At 35.6% G+C, this 18,436-nt stretch overlaps 1 protein-coding gene across 1 annotated transcript in view; it reads left to right on the forward strand.

Moving 5' to 3' along the window:
* The window catches only part of LOC106882873 (arf-GAP with dual PH domain-containing protein 1), an 89,891-nt gene that overhangs the window by 55,898 nt on the left and 15,557 nt on the right, over positions 1–18,436 (forward strand). Inside the window, exon 3 of the mRNA XM_014933676.2 lies at positions 16,231–16,322. Coding sequence (XP_014789162.1) covers positions 16,231–16,322 — 92 coding nt within the window. The remainder of the gene's footprint in view (positions 1–16,230; positions 16,323–18,436) is intronic.

Below are 18,436 nucleotides of genomic sequence, written 5' to 3' on the forward strand. Positions count from 1 at the left end.
TATAAAATAAAGTACTAAAATGTTGTATATTTTTAAATTAGCTCTCCTGAATATTGCGTTTTAAATTGTAAATAGATAAGTGACTTAAGTAATAGCCTCTCATAAAATTCTGCTGTTTTTTTTTTTTTTACTCGTTATCATCCTTTAAATGTTTGTATGTATTAGAAAATGAGGTTGGTTTGTGTTAAGAAGTCGACTTTGCAATCTTGTGGTTCTGGTTCAGTTGCACTATGAAAGGCTTTAGGGAAATGTCTTCTCCTGCAATCACGTGAGAGGAGTTTGGTTGGTGAAAATTGTCATGATGCCCATTATGTGTGTGTGTGCGTGCACACATGCGAGCGTATGTGTGTGTGTGTGTGTGTATATATGTAAGTCTTTGTTCACTTCTGTATCAAGTTGTGTCCATTTGTCAAAACGGTAACTTGGCCATTTGTTATATTAAGATAAATAAAATAAACACTGGGGGCCAGTATGGTAGACTAAAACCCTTCAGGACGGTGCTCTAAGCATGACCACAGTCAAATTACTGGAATAAGTAAAAGCATAAAAATGTGTCAGAAAATATTTTGGAAAATAAATGTATGTGCTAGAAAGTAGACGTTTGTATGTGTTAGAAAGTAAATGATTGTATCATTATCATCATTGTTGTTTAACATCTGCTTTCCATGCTGGCATGGGTTGAACAGTTTGATTGAGGGCTGGCAAGCCAGAAGGCTGCACCAGGCTCCAATCTGATCTGGCAGAGTTTCTACAGCTGGATGCCCTTCTTAACACCAACCACTCCGAGAGTGTAGTGGGTGCTTTGTATGTGCCACTGGCACGAGGGCCAGTCAGGCGGTACTGGTATAAACCACACTTGAATGATGCTTTTTACGTGCCACCAGCATTGGACCAGTCAGGCAGTTCTGTCATCGGCCATGACAGGGACTTCACTTGACTCATCAGGTCTTCACAAGCGCAGTCTATTGCCCAATGATTGAAGGGTACTCTTAGATGGGCTGGTTATGCTGCACTGGCATAGGCCACGGTTATGTTTTCACTTGGTTTGTCTGGTCTTCTCAAGCACAGCATATCTCCAAAGGTCTTGGTCACTTATCATCACCTCCGTAAGGCCCAACGTTCGAAAGTTGTGCTTCACCACCTCATTCCAGGTTCCCTCTACAGCTAGGGTATGACACATTTTCACACAGCTGTTCTCATCCATACGCAACACATGACCATACCAGCACATCTGATGCTTCTTATGTCCAACTTTCTCTTGGCGCTTACACTCTGTTGTGTATGCACATTGACATTACACACCCAGTGGAGCATACTAGCTTCATCCCTTGTAAGCTTACGCATGCCCTCAGCAGTCATGGCCCATGTTTCACTGCTTTTAGCACGGCTGTTCGCACACATGCGTCATACAGTCTACCTTTTACTCTGAGCAAGAGGCTTTTTGTCACCTGCAGAGGTAGGAGTTCTCTGAATTTTGCCCAGGCTGTTCTTATTCTAGCAGCTACACTCTTATTCTGGAGTTTGTATGTATTATAAAATAAAATGTTTGTATGCATTAAAAAATAAATGTATGTGTTAGAAACTAAATGTTTGTATGCGTTAGAAAGTAAATGTTTGTATGCGTTAGAAAATAAATGTTTGTATGTGTTAGAATGTAAATGTTTGTGTGTGTTATAAAATAATTGTATGTATGCATTAGAAAATTACCATATGTATGTTTTCCGAAAATAAATGTATGTGTTAGGAAGTAAGTGTTAGAAAATAAATGCGTCATCTTCATTTTTTCATCCATTTTTCCATGCTTGCATGGGTTGGACAGGTCTTCTCCGATACAGCATCTCACCATTTGTCATGGTAACACATCATCTCCTTCATGAGGCTCAAGTATCCTGGGATCAGCTTTCACCACATCTACCCATTGTCCTCCTCAGTTTTCTTCTTCTGCAGGTTCTTTCTACTTGGCTCTCTTGGCATTTCTTCACTCAATTGTAATCCTCCATATGCATCACGTCTGCACCTGCACAGTCTTTTCTCTTGCACACTAAATTTGATTCCTCTTATATTCATTTTTTTTTTTTCTTCAACCAGCTCATTTGTGCTCTGTCGTTCATGTACATTATCATTTACACATTCTGTGGAGCATGCTTGCTTCATTTCTTTCCAGCTTCCACACATCCTCCACATTCATTGCCTATGTTTTGCTATCATCCAACACATTGCACTTTGTACACAAACATTTACCCTTTACTCAAAGAAAGAATTCCTTTGTTGTTAGCAGAGGTAATATATCCCCAAATGGTTTTCACTCTGTTCATAATCTGGCCACTATGCTCTCTCCCACTAATTAGGTCATCTAGGTAAGAGAAGCTATTATGCACCCTTCCAAGCATTTGAAGGGATATATTTTTCTGTGCCGGTTCCATCAATTCTTAGGCATCTGCCACATATGAAGTCTTTCTATGTTAGTTGGCTTATGACCCCATTACAGTGGTGACATGGTGGTGGAATTGTACAGTAGATGTCGCTGGTGAGTACTGCCTATAGATGTAATTTGTGGCTTAGAGTGAACTGTCTCTGAGAAATTTTCAGTTGTCCTTTATGTTAAAGGTCTCTTTCTGTTCCTCCTCCTCCTCCTCCTCAATGTATGTATCTATCAGAGGCACCTTTCAGGTTTAACACCTTCCTACACCAGATTGTCTTATCTCTTAGTCTGTCTAAATTCTACTCTGAAGTCACTAACCATTAGTCTAGTCTATGTAGAGTGATACATTCTGTACTGGTGAAAGGTTTAGTAATTACAACCATCTGTTTCTGTATTTTCTGTTGAGTATGAAGTTCATTTGGTTTGTGTGATTAAGTGACTGACCAATTTCCTTAGGCCAGTGTTGCAAATGGCTTGATCATTTGCATTACAGAATTTCAAGAGTTTTGATCCCTCCTCATTTTTTGTACCATATTCATAGCCTCCTTGTTTCTGTAACACGTCCATCAAAGTCACCAGCTATGATAATAAGATCACTGTCATCCATTAGCAAGGTAGTCTGCAAAAGGATTTTATGGAGATAGTCCTTTTGCTTACCTGTCAGTCTTGATTATGATGCATTTGCAGAGAATGTGGGAATGCTACTGTTGTCATGTTGCTTATGACTAGTTTGAACGAAATTATCCTGTCCCATACTTGAATGTATCCTGTCACATATTTCAGTTACTTAATTCATTTCTCTGCCAACAGAATGCATACTCTACCTATTCTATTGCTGTTACCCATCCAGAATTTGTACCTGTATTCTTTGTCCCTGAGTAATCTAGTTGAGGAGTTTCTTTATCTAATTGCTTGCATACAGCACATATTCATTTACCTATGCCCCTGAATCTTGACAATCTATCCAGTATTGACGGTAACAATCTTGAATTTTTGTACTTAGTAAGAAGCAGTGGGGAATTTGATGGTGAATGAATTATTGCTTGTTGTCTGCAACTGAAAGGAAGAAGAGTTTGTGCAATTGTTTGATGAGAGTCGAGAGTTTCTCACATATGGCCAAATGTGTTCATCTGCCCCCCCCCCCCACTGCCATGTGCAACACTAGCATGGTAAGTGTTAGTCATGTATGTGTAAATATGTCTATCATAATTTTGGCATGGTTTTATTGGTTGGTTGCCCTTCATATCATCAGAAAACTTTACAGCATGGACAAGGTGAATTTTATTGTACCATCAGCATTAGAGAGAAACTTTCTGCCAGGGCTAAAGGTGTCTCTACACTGTGTCACTTTTTATTCAGAGTTATTGCTCTGCTACACATGTTTTCTTCACTTTTTGTCTGTTAAAAAATATATGTTGTGTGTGTTGGAAATGTTCACAATATTTTTTTTTGTTACCTATTTATATCTTTCTGTTATAGCTGAAATAAATTCAACTTTTTGTCAATGCAATAGTTTCTTAATGTTTTTGTATTCCTTTTGTCATATACTGTTAACTTTTTAAAGTGTTTAATTTCTAGTGAAAATCTTTTAAGCCCTTCTCTTTCACTTCAATAAATTTTAACAAATAGACATAGACATGGTCTAGAAAATTGCAGTTCTCTAGAATGTAAATGTTGTTATGACATTTTCACAAAACATTTAAGCATGAAGGTTCATATACATGTTTTCTTAGACATATCAAATTATTTTTGAAATTCTTGATGTATCTTTCAAATCATGAACAATAGCTAACTCCCCCCCCCCCCCAAAAAAAAATAATTAGAAAGACTTCTATCATTGGCATAAATCCACATAACTGTTTAAAGGAACTCTGGCAGCAGTAATATCAAATTGTGTATTTGACTGGTACTTATTTTATCAACCATAGAAGAATAAGACAAAAATCAATCTTGGTGGGATTTGAACTCTGAACATAAACATTACTAAATACTGCTCAGCATTTTTTTGGCAGTCTACCAATTCTGTTAATCCACTAATAGTGATTTCTAATATTGGCCACCAACTTTGAGACAGGAGCAGTTAATTGAATTACTCAACTTGTTTGAACTTATTGACCCTGGAAAGGTGAATAGTAAGTTCAACCTTGGCAGAGTTCAAATTCAGAATGTAAAGATACATAACTAAATACTGTGAGGTATTTTTTTCTGGCACCCTTTCAATTCTGATATCTGTTAACACTCTTTAAGATAAGTCTAATACACTATATATGTCTATATATATATATATATATATTTATATACTCATAACTATTTTCTTTTAATAATAATTACTTTGCACATTGGCACAGGATACAAAAGGGGAAGATAAAATTGATTGAATTAACTCTAGTATACTTATTTTATCAGCCATAGTTAAGCCAACTCATTATTTTGGGTTTGTGAAACAAATAATATTCTTCTAAGTGAATTGGGTGGGGAGAAAGGAAAAGGAAAAGAATTAGGAAGGGATGCAAATTTAAACAAGGTATTCAGTAGAGCCTGGGAAGTGATACACATTACTGGTGAAAATAGATGTGGATTCATCAGTTTGGTTTTGAATTTTTAATCTTAGAAATATGCACTAAACACAAATGAAATTTCAATACTGCAATATTACATCATCATTTAATGTCTGTTGTCCATGCTGGCATGGGTTGACAGTTTGATCAGAGCTGACAAGCTGGGGTTCTGCATCAGACTCCAGAAAAATAAATCAGCAATGCATTGTGTTCAAATATTAGCCATACAATCTTGTTAGTCCAGGTTTGTTTCCACTGTGTGACACTTAGGCAAGTGTCCTTTTATTGCCTGTGTTGATTGTGGAATTTGGTAGGTGGGAACTGCAGAAATCAGTCGCGTGCAGGCACATGTGTGCTCCTGTGTGTTTGTTTACAGTGGCCTAAAAGTTAGTATTGACATTTATGTTGTGTTCTTTTATATCCTGTGACTTCATGGTTCAATAAATAGAATCAATAAAATAAGAATCCAATTGAAATAAGTGCCAGGAACAATATAATTGGCTAAAACTGTTGAAGGCAGTATCCTTGTAAGACTGCAGTTTGGTGATTGAAACCAGTAAAAGAATAAAGCAAAAATAACTGTCAGAGATAGGTCAAAAGAATTACAGAAGGAATGGTTTGCAGAAATAAAGCTCTAGGAATGACAAGAAAAGAAATTCTTACTTCACCAGTCCATGCATTATTGAAGCATGACATAACAACACCCTCAAATTGCTCAGCATTGATATCATTTTATAGCTTCTATACATCTACTTTATACAAGAAGCATTGTTCACTCCATTCAAAAAAAAAACAAAAAAAAATCCCGAGTGAAAAGTTCAACTTTAAATGAAAAGATTCAGTGTTTGAAGAACTAAAGATAAGGTCAAAGTTTTGATCTTTAATCTAAATCACTATTTTTTACATCCTTGATAGCACAGCATTTGGATCAGACATCAAATGCTATTCCTAGTTATGGCTTTACTTGAAGTCACTGACCTGCAGATATTCATCAACATCTGTCTCAGCATCCAGGGAGGTTCTGCAAAAGTCACTGCATTACTTCCACTGACTAATAAATAAAAATTTATAAATGAAATCGTGTTATTAGTGTTGGAGCATCTATCTGCTGGTTATTCTTTCTAGTATTGGACTAACACATGGAAGACAATGCATCTTTATCCAGAAAAATAGTGTAGTGCTTAGAGCAGAGAATGAATTTCTGATCTTTTGAATCTATTGTCCTGCAACCATTATTTCTCTCTAAAAACCAATTAACCAATCATGCTGTTTGAAATATTTGGCTTGTTAAATTTAAAATACCCTGGCATTACTTCCTTCGAGGTGGAGGCATAATGGCCCAGTGGTTAGGGCAGTGAACTCACGGTCATAGGATCACGGTTTCGATTCCCAGACCGGGCATTGTGAGTGTTTATTGAGAGAAAACACCTAAATCTCCACGAGGCTCTGGCAGGGGATGGTGGCGAACCCTGCTGTACTCTTTCACCACATCTTTCTCTTACTCTTACTTCCTGTTTCTGTTGTGCCTGTAATTCAAAGGGTCAGCCTTGTCACACTGTGTCACGCTGAATATCCCCGAGAACTACGTTAAGGGTACACGTGTCTGTGGAGTGCTCAGCCACTTGCACGTTAATTTCATGAGCAGGCTGTTCCATTGATCGGATCAACTGGAACCCTCGACGTCGTAAGTGACGGAGTGCCAACAACTTCCTTCGAAGTAGAAACAAAAATAATATAGTAGAATATCTTATGAGAAATACTATTCACTTTGATATGTTATTGCATGTCTGAATAACATTTCTAATGTTCTTAAGTTTATGCAGTCTTTTGTTTGATATCAGCCAAAAGGTACAATGAGCATTGGAATTATTTATAGACCCCCCCCTCCCTACCGTTTATGTTTTAATGATGTTATATAGGTCAAATAATTTAATGAGTAAAAATAAGGAAAAGAATGTTTCTAAACGTTGGTTCATACAAAATGTAATCATATAGTTGCAGTCTTTGTAGTATAAGGAGTATTATTGTTAACTGGTCAGACCAGCTGTTAATACAAAGATGAAAAACTAAATAACAGAGAACATTTAAGAGAGTTTAATCAAGTGAAAACAATAAAATATAGGTGGGTTGTTATTGATCTTTATGAAATGAAAATAAAAACGAATTGATTTTTGGTATATATTCAAATAACTATTCTCTCTTCACAAAAGACTGGCATTTCTTCTTTTTAATTTATTTCACTACTGAAGAAGGTGTGTCCTTGATCTGATGATCTTTTAATATTACAATGAAGTTGATGTTGGCAGTTATTGAGATTTTTTTTTTGTTTTTTTTGTTTTGTTTATTTTTTAAAGTTGGGAGTGTAATAACAAAATGGGACTAAATAAATAGATGAATTCAGTTTTAGAGAATCAAACTAGTTACGTCAATTTTTATTTTGGTGCGGAAAACTTAACATGAAGAATGATATAGTGGAGGTTAGGCAGTGCAATGAGATGTAAAAAAAAAAAAAAAAAAAAAAAAAAAAAAAAAAAATTTAGTACAGTATTTTATCTGTGGTCATGGTTGCATTCAGTATTTTGGTGGGCAGAGAGTCGATTGTAGTAAATATGAGGTGGGGAGGAAATAAAATCATTGAGACAACAGTGAGTAAGCATGTTTAATAAAAAAGTTCAATGGCTACTGGATATAATCAGGATGTTAGACTAAAGTGGTTGTATGGCATATGTGATTATTCCATAATAGGTAAAGTTTTGGTAGATATATTTTCAGCTTAGAAAATGACTCAAATACAATTTTTATATCCAAAGTTCCAAGAGATGACCTGTTCCAATTGGGATGGTGGGGAAATTCTTCAGGATGGAATCGTTTATGTAAAGTGAGATTTCTGAAGATAAATAATAGTTTGTATTCTTATACTATTAAAGGCTATCAAATGTTGCTTGTTTCTACAAACTTTAGTTTTCTTTGGATATAAAAATTGTATATGAGTTATTTTCTAAGTGAAACTTCCAAGAAATGACTTGTTCCAGTTGAAATAATGGGGAAATTCTTCAGGATGGAATCATTTATAAAAAGTGAGATTTCTGAAAATAAATAAAAGTTTGTATTTTTAGGCTGTCAAATATTGCTTGTTTCTACAAACTTTAGTTTTCTTTTAGATGCAGAACTGAATTTTGTTAATGAGAAATGGGAATTAAAAATGAGACAATGAAAACAGCAAATAATGTAAGGTAGTGTTGTCAACATCAGTGGGTTGAAGAATATCTGCCAGATATGATGTATAAATTTGATAATCATCATCATTTTTAATGTCCACTTGTCCATGCTCACATGGGTTGGACAGAATTTTGTTGAGGCAGATGTTGCCAACCCTGACCAGACATGTTTTCACAGAAGATTAGGAATGAAGGACACAACTTGCATGATGGAGACATTTATTAACGACTATCATGATGTCAAGAAAAGGAATCAGTTACACAAACAGACCCCCCCCCCACACATATATATATATAGGCTCAGATGTGGCTGTGTGGTAGAAAGCTTGCTTCCCAACCACTTGGATCTGATTTAAGTCCTACCATGTGACACCTCGGGCAAGTGGCTTCTGCTTTAGCCTTGGGCCAACCAAAGCCTTGTGAGTAGATTTTGTAAACAGAAACTGAAAGAAACATGTCACATATATATGTGTATGTGTATGTGTGTGTGTTTGTTTTTGTGCCCCATCACCACTTGCAACCTGTGTTGGTGTATTTATGTCTCTGTAACTTAGCAGTTTGGCAAAAGAAATCAATAGGCTTTTTTTTTTTTTTTTTAAAGTACTGTGGTCAATTTATTTAGCTAAAATTCTTCAAGGCAGTGCCCCAGCATGGCTGCAGTCTAATGGTTGAAACAAGTGAAAGATATGTATATGACAGGCTTCTTTCAGTTTCTGTCTACCTAATTCACTTACAAGACTTTGGTCAGTCCAGGGTTACAAAAGAAGACATTTGCCCAGGATGCAATGCAATAGAATTGAACCCAGGACCATGTGACTGGGAAGTACTTCTTATTACACATCCATGCTTGTGAATTAAAAATTAGTCCCAGCAAAATAGATACAACATAAGAAAAAAGACAAGTGGTAACCCTAAGCATAAAAATTAATTTTTCTTTGAAGGTATTTTTAACTTCCTTCAATTGTCTCCCTTCTGTAAGGGTTACCCACGACTGCTAGGATTTGTTTCCTTTTTCCAAGTGGATCATGCTAGGGCACCGTCTTGAAGGGTTTTTTAGTTAAACAAATCAACACTTGGACTTAGTTTTTTTTTAAAGCATAGTACTTATTGTTTCAGTCTCTTTTGCTGAACTGCTAAGTTACAGGAACATAAACTCGCCAACACTGGTTGTCAAGAGGTGATGAGGGGACGAACACAAAGACACACACACACACACATATGATGGGCTTCTTTCAGTTTTCATCTACCAAATCTACTCACAAGGCTTGGGTCAGCCTGAGGCTATAGTAGAAGATGCCCAATGTGCCATGCTGTGGGACTGAACTAGGAACCATGTGGTTGGAAAGCAAGCTTCTTACCACACAGCCACGCCTGCACCTATAACCATGCAGTCATGCTTGTGCCTATTGAGATTTTTTTGTCTTTTCTACATATGTTATTTGCTACATTACCACAGTACATGGATAATAGATTCAATCACTGCCTGGTGACTGTGTGAGGGGAGTTATAAAGAAAAAAGAACAAAATTAATCACAATGATTTGTAAATGGAAATAGACAATATGTGTTGAATGAAAAAGTTATGCGATGGTAACAGCTGAAGTGAAAGGGGGTTGTGGAGAGCAAGTTTAGGATTAGTTAGAAATCAGCAAGCCAACTATGCAGCAATGTAGAACTGTTCAACTTGATGTTAACGTTTCTCAGTCAAGGACAAAGGGATAGCATTTCAAATACAATTTGACATTTTTGTTGGCAGTTTTTGTTAAGTCACTAAAATATGATGTAATAACAGGGTATGTGAATAAATTGGTGGAAATGATAGATCTTCCTACACCTTTTCAACAACACCATCCCTTCCATCATCATCACATCTGCAACATTTTAACATTTTCAGTGCTGGTGAGAAGTTTCGTTCAGATCCTGATAACGTTATGATTTTGACCTACTCTTTACATGCAGCTGGTGGAGATTAGCTGTTGTAGTCTACCCCAAGTTTCTTCACTGTCTTCTTTTCATCCAGTTCATTTTTAATCAACAACTTACTTTTTGTGATACATTTCAAAGATTATAAATTTCTGTGATTAGTTGTTATCTACTTCTTTCATTTTTAACTATTTTTATGTAATGAATCTATTTTTGAAAAAAAGATTAATGACTGCAATGTTCTACTGGACTTCTGTTCCCTTGACCTTTACATTGAACCAAGTTACAATATTTGAGTTATGTTACTAGGTAAGGCAACTACTGCCTTATTGATAACAAGTTTCATTCTTCATGGTTAAGTCTTTTGTTATTATTATTTATCTCCAGATAAGACTCATCAAGTAGACCTATTATCAAAAGCATTCCAGCTTTGACTATCCCATTATTAATTCAAACAGTGTATCTTAGACTATATTACCAAATGTGTTCTATATTTTAAAGAGACAATTGGAGGAGATTTAGCTGCTATTTCCAGATATAATGACCACATAGAAGCATCATTTCTGGCTCTAAATATGTACACATATTTGAAGTAACTGTATTTAAATATCCATTAGCTTGAGAAAAAAAAAAGCTATAAATAGAGTTAAAACTGTTAAGGTGTGGTAAAAAGTTTTCTTCCCAGCCACATGGTCCTGGGTTCTATGCTACTGCATGATACATTGGGCAAGTGATAAAGCCTTGTGGGTGGGTTTGGTTGATGGAAACTGAAAGAAGCCTGTTGTGTGTGTGTGTGTTTGTGTTTCTCCCCTACCACCACTTTACAACTGGTGTTGGTTTGTTTACATCCCTGTAACTTAGCAGTTCAGCAAAAGAGATCAATAAAGTAAGTACCAGGCTTAAAAAGAAAAATAAGTACTAGTGTTGATTTGTTTGACCAAAACCCTTCAAAGTGGTGCTACAATATGGTTGTTCTCTAATGACTGGCATAAGTAAAGGAAGATGAATTAGCTTCTTTTTGAAATTTATATTTTGATATATAGAATTTGTTAGGATATCATCTTTGTCATGTTGTGGATACTACAGCTGTTCATTTCTTTGTAATAGTATTAGTACAAATTCTGAATAAATAACGGCACGCGAGTGGATAGAATAAAACTTATTGTTAACAGAAAAATGGATTGAGTAATAGAGGTAATCATAATATGTGACCAAAATGATTAAGCTTAGACTAGTTATAGACATGACAATAGTGATCTCTACATAGATGTTGCAACAGAACATCATTTTCAATGTGGAACTTTGGAACTGGTGGTGAATTGGCAGAGGCTTTACAACATGAGGCAAAATGCCTTGCACTATCTGTTCCAGCTCTCTGCACTCTGAGTTAAACCCCACCATGGTCAACTTTGCCGTTTTTCTTTTTGGGATTGTTAAAATAAAGTGTAAATGCAGGTGGGTTAGCAGAATTGTTAGAAGACCTTGTGATTTTTGTCCCGGCTCTTTGTGTTCTGATTTGAGGATAAATTGTGGTTATGGACACTGCCTTTCTTTCCTAGAATAATCAATAAAAAAATGTTTATATATTTTGTCTGTGGCATTGTCATCATAGTCAGGTACTCTCCAGAAGTTCTGATCTCAAGTTGATTCTTATTGAAGCCATTTTACTATTTCAACTCAATTGAAACATTGAACTTTTATTGGAAACAACCTCTTCTCTGCATATGCTCCACAGGCAGAACTGACAACTAAGCAAAAGAACTATTTCTATATGGTCTTCTCATAAACTTCTTTGATAATAGGTAGTAGTAACTGCATTGTAGCTGGAGACTTTAATGAATTTATTAGTCAACACTATGATGGCTATTCTGATGAACATGAAACTATTATTTTTATGGTACAGAAATGAAACTGAATCAAGGTTCATGGTGTTTTGTAGTGCTGATGACCTAGTTATTTACTGTCCAACTATCTCATCACCAAGGGAACACATCAGCTAGTTAGATTTCATAGATGCCAGGAAATGGCATAGACAGATGGTTGTGAACACTAAATTTTTGTCTAGTAAAGAAAGTATCACTCAACATAGATTAGTGATTAGTGACATTAGCATTAGAGCTAGATTGACAAATTTGAACAAAGATCATCATCATTGTCATTTAACATCCATTGTCCCTGCTGGCATGGGTTGGATAGGTTGACCAGGGCTGGCAAACTGGAAGGCTGCACTAGTCTGTTTTCTCATTGTTTCTACGTCTGGATGCCCTTCCTAACACCAAACACACTGAGAGTGTAATGGGTGCTTTTATGTGCCATTAGCATGGGTTCCATTTGTATGACACCGGTATTTGTCATGACTGTGGTTTTACTTGGCTTGATGGGTCTTCTTCTCAAGCATAGCATAATGCCAAATGGTCTCAGTCCTTGCCTCTGTGAGGCCCAACACTCAAAAAGTGCTTTTACATGCTACCAGCACAGGTGCCATTTGCGTGACTCCTGTATCTACCATGACTGCAATTTTACTTGGCATGATGGATAATATATCCCTTGGCTATTTGTAAGTTCAAAGTCATGTGAGGTGAAACATATAGTAATGAAGAGAAGATAGAAGATAAAGAAGTTTCTACAAAACAGCTTGCTTGCAAGCTATAGACCACATCTGTGGATGGAGCAATGTTCCAACCAGAGACAAAGTGAGAAGGTGGTGAAGTTTGTCACTAGATCGTTATATGAACTAAAATAGAATCAGGCCTGTAAAAAATGATTGAAAGTGGGTATCAAGAAACAATATAAGTTAGCTTCAAAGGAAGCTATAGAAAAGGTATATTTAATATGGGACAAACTGAAAGCAAATGGTTTGCCAATGTTCTGTAGTGTGAGGTGTTTTATATTGCAAAGCAGTGTGTCAGTATGAACCAGGACACTGTTGGTGAAGTACATCTATAATGATAGTGTGGTGCACTTGTCCTCATTGATGCTAAGAAGAAAGAGTCATGGAAATGTCGTGGGAGGTTGCTGAATGAGAGAAACTACTCCAAGTAAACTCAACTGAGAGATCAGGCATTTAAGTTGACTTCTGTATGATTGAGTTATTAAAGGATATGAAGGCTAGTGACCATCAGGAGTAGTCATTCAGATACTGAAAATATCTATCAAAGCAGGATATGTAATAGCCACCTTCATATTTAAGTCAGAGTAGTGTCATCCTTAATGATTGGTTTAGCATTGTTATCAGTTACTATGAAAGAAAAAGAGCTGCTTCAGAAAGGAGCAATTATAGAGGCATCAAAAGAAGGTACCAACTAATTAGGAAAAGAATTAGCTTAGATAGAATGCAGTTTGGATTTATACCAGAATGAAGAATCACCAGTGCCTCTTTGTGGTGAGTCTACAAGAGAAGTTCTAAGCCAAGAGCAAATCACTATGTCTAGTATTCATTTACTTATAGAAAGCTTTTGGCATATTTTCAAATTCTAGTCTCATGGTTGTTAAGAAACTAGGATGTAGATAAATGACTTGTGAGAGCTTTGCATGCCATTCACAAGAAGGGTGTCAGTAAGAGAGTATGTTAAGGATTTCAGCATGCAAGTAATTGTTCATGAGGGCTTGCTTCTCAGCTCTCTTCCTTCTATTATAGTTTTCCAGGCCATATCATTAGGGTTCAAGATTGGCTGTTTGCGGGAATTGTCTTAATTTCTGGCCCCCAGTTTTTATTTTGGATTTACTTTAATTAAAATTTTATTTTGTATTGCAAATTTTAGGACCGAATTGTTGTTGTTTAGCTCTAGCTTAGTGCTGACCAATCAGATGTATAATAAGATGGATTCAAGCTGTGATCATCCTGTCTGTAAAAACAATTAATCTCTGTTTCTGATATCCAGCGCATCCTTCTCAATGTTTGAGAGAGATTTGTTTGCTATTTTTCACCACATTGAGTGATCATGTAGTTATTTACTGATGTGAGATAAGTAAATCAGTAAGATTTTTATATCTACATGAATTGTTGATGTTAAATAACTTTACAACTGATTGTTTCTTCCACTGTGATGTTATGAGTTACATTTGTTTTCAAGATAATCTTATTGCAGTAATTAAACCAGTGTTTATTGTCAGGCTGGAACTCTGGAATTTACAGTTAGTTTTACATTAGAGATCCATATTTATTGTCAACTTGAGTAATTCATCATGAGTAATTCCTTCCTACTTCATACTCTATAGAATGACCCAGAAAAATAGTTCACACAAACAACAATTTATAAGATAACAATACTTAAATATTTCAAGAGGGCTAGTAAAAAATCCATTGTCTTTAAAAATTGTTTCACTAATAATTTAACCATTTTGGTACTTGAAATTTTCTCCAGTTCTATGTTAGAAAACTGCTTATTTTAAAGTGTGTGTAATGTTCATATTCTTGATAAAACATGAAATAAACTTTAATGTTCCAAACGTCAGCTTAATACAGAAATAAATGTAAGTATTAGGTACTTTATTAAATGCTATTGGAGTTTTATTAATTTTCAAAATTACTGTATATACTCATGTAAAAGTTGAATTTTTCAGACCCTTTTTTAATGTCAAATTTATGGGGTCAACTATTACATAGATACTACTTTTGAGGGGCTGAAATTCAAGCTAGAACCCGAAGTACCATGTTAGTAGTAGAAGCCCAACTGATGTCTAAGTGAATAAAAATAAAAACACAATGAATTACAGTATTATCAATTCTATGCATCAAACCGCACTTCCTTGTAAATAACATAACTCATAAACAAGACCGCGTAGCTCATATAAATATTTACACTTTCTCTTTTATTTGTATCCATCAAACTTAACAGACTAGCTGAGTGAAATCAATTTATATCTCATAATTATGTTATATTACCACTGGTAACATGCCTACCCAGTACCGGCATGCCACTACCTACCGTAATACGGTGCATACAGCTGATACCTACTCGGTGTGTTTCAAAAAAAGTTGCAAGATGTCATGTGCAGTTACCAGTAAATGTCCATGATATGGTGTAGATTTGTTATTCTGGAGCAGGGATTTCCAGAGTGTGTTCTGCAAAACCCCAGGGTTCCCTGAAAGTTATCAGGGGTTCCACATTTTTAAAAATAATGTCAAAGGATTCTATGGCAAAAAAAAAAAGGGGAACCACTGATCTAGCAATTAACTAAATGTTCTTAGGCTTACCAAAATCATACCTCTGTACAAATTCATACAGTGGTGTTTGCTGTTATTCATTGATAGTGCTGTCTGTGAAACATGTTTCTCACCATGTAAACAGATGAGCGTATGATGCATGTGTTTATTGTATTTGGGGATGAAGAAAATATAAAGGTTGTATTGGAACCACTGATCTAGTGATTACTTGAATGTTTTTAGGCTTATCAAAGTCCTGCCTTTGTATGAATTCAGACAGTTGCATTTGTCAATGTTCACCAATAGTGCTGTCTGTGAAACATGTTTCTCACTATGTAAATGATGAGTGCATAACGCTTGTGTGTGTTGTGCTTGAAGATGTATGCAGGCTTGCAACATATCCTGTGCATACATTTTAGTATGGTGATGTAGCACCCATCAACAGATGTGTAATGCTTGCTATTAAATGGTGTTTTACTATAAGCACTGAGCATTCCATTATAAACACCAAGCATTCCACCTATAGAGCAGGCTACTGTGTTATTTCTACATACAGGAGAATATGGTACCTTGACCCACAAATGTTGTCCTGTTGTTCATGAAATACTAGGGTTGACTTTTATATGGGATCTATGGAATATTCCCAATTTTTTTGGCTAAAAATAGGGAGTCAACTTTTACATAAGATCGACTATTACTCATGTAGTTCATTAGAAATATGGTTATGAAAATGTTAAATGATTATACTCCCTCTCATCTCCCTTACATCCATCGAGGATCATTAGTGCCCACTTTAAAGGAACCAACAGTCTACACTAATCTAATGGTCTACTATTGGGATGATGAACTTTGGAACATAAGTAACAAACTAACAATGTGTTTTTCAGTTAATTTCAAATCTATTTAGAAACTATGTCTGCACTTCTTAATAATGCAGAACCTCTTCATTTGTTTCATTTTTTAGCTGATGAAAAAAATTGGTAATGTGAAAGCAAAACAAGTTTATGAAAAATATGTTCCACCCTTTTACAAAAAGCCCAAAGTAACAGATCCTGGGTAAGTATTACACTTGAGTTATATTAAAGCAAATGGAACGTTTTGATATGATTTTCCAGTTCTTGTACCCCACCTTCTTTTGAATGTGAAATGATTTTGTTGACAATTAAGCTTTTGATTTTGACATTTCATCCTTTTACTTGTGCTCATGACTGGCATATTATTGCAATACTTCATAAGTGAAGTATTGCTGACACAAAGCTCAACTTTGGTTGGAAATTTGATTTCCTGTAATCTTAGAAGTTTCTTTTCTTTTTGGAGCAGCATCAGTGTTCAGCACCCTTTTTCAAGAATGTTCTGCTCACCTTTTGAAGAAGGGGCCTGAAAAGATACCCTATACATTACCTACTTAATTCCATAACTGACAAAGACTTTACTTAAATGTTGAAAAGGTGATAAATACAGAACAGGCCATTACTCTCACTGGCTTGTGGATAAAGACGATACAGTTAGCTTTGACTGGACAAAAACTTGACATTGCAGCCTTGAGTGAAATCTTGATTTCAAGAGTAGGTGTTTATTGTAAAAGAGTGTCTAGTTTTACCTTCTTTTGGAGTTGCTAAAGAAGGATAGAGTAGGATAAGATTAATACTGGTTTTCTAGAGAAGATATTCCCAGCTGGTAGATTATCTGAGTCTTCTTAAGGTACGAATAATAATTTGAAGATTGTAAAACCCAGTGCAGCCATGAACTGACCTATACAGATGAAATGAAGGCTAAATTCTATGAGTAACTTTACATTTCTTTATTCTGAAAACAGGCAAATTTGTTATTGCTAGTGGTTTTAATGCCAGTGTTGGTTCTAACATGACTGTAATGAAGTCATTGCAAAATTTGGAATGGGTCACCACAACTGTGATTTCTCACTACTCCATCATCAGTAGTCTTTTGCCTTCTTCTTTGTAAAAGAGCATCACAGATGTACCTTTGCTTTAAGCACTGGTACTAAATAGCTCATTGATTCTGCCATTCCATCATCATGAAAACCAACTGGAGACGACCAAGTCCATGAGTCCATCTGACTGCTGAACAAATCATCATCACCAAACTCAACATTCAAACTGAATCCAGTCATCATGATCACTGACGTTGTCATTTAACATTTGTTTTTCATGCTGGTATGGGTTGGACAGTTTCACAGGAGTCAATAAGCCAGAGGACTGCCCATGCTCCAGTGTCTGCTTCAGCATGGTGTGTAGTTGTCTTTCCTAATGCCAACCATTTCACAAGGTGTACTGGGTGCTTTTTACATGGCACTGGTACAAGAAAGATTACCAAGTAACTTACAAGACTCATTTTAGGTGATGAGAGGTTAAAGTATGATAGAGGGATAAAAACACATGTCTTACAGTAGATGAGATACATGGCTATCCAAGGAAGGCAAACATTAGAGAAATGGTTCAGTGAAAATGCAAAGATTTGTTATTGGTAGAGCACATCCACAAACTACTAAACTGAAGAATGTTTATTTCCTTATCTTAGGTTTTTGAGTATGTCTAGCACAAAAAATTTCTTACTAAGTTTCCTACCAATGGATGATGGATTTCATCTATCTCTCATCTCTTGGATTAAAATCTTCCTTTCAGATCACACCATCAGAGTATGGACTGAAAGGAACTTCTCTGATTTATCTTACTAATACTATTTGCGTGTACCCGAAATATCTAAGAAATAGTATATTTTATCTTAATTTTTTAGTGTATTTATTTTCATATTACCTTTGGCAGTGCAGTACAAATTTTACACATGCCTTACTTAGGGTTCCAGTTGTGTTTTAGTCAAAAAAATTATTAACTTCTTGCAGAGTTCGAGCACACGGCAACATAATATCTCCTCCACTATTTAAGTATTACGTGTCAAAAGTGAAACAAAAACACTCATGTCAAATACTTTCACTTTAAAAATGAAACTATTCTACTAACTGAAACAATCACATTTCGATACTGTAGTGACAGATACTTTCACAGAGAGAGAAAGAGAGAAAGAGAGAGACAGAAAGAGAGAGAGAGAGAGATGTATATGTACACCATTTCGATACTGTAATGACAGATACTTTCAGAGAGAGAAAGAGAGAGAGATGTATATGTATACATATAGATGTACACGTATATGTA

The sequence above is a fragment of the Octopus bimaculoides genome, chromosome 1, assembly GCF_001194135.2.
Source record: "Octopus bimaculoides isolate UCB-OBI-ISO-001 chromosome 1, ASM119413v2, whole genome shotgun sequence".
Lineage (NCBI taxonomy): Eukaryota > Metazoa > Mollusca > Cephalopoda > Octopoda > Octopodidae > Octopus > Octopus bimaculoides.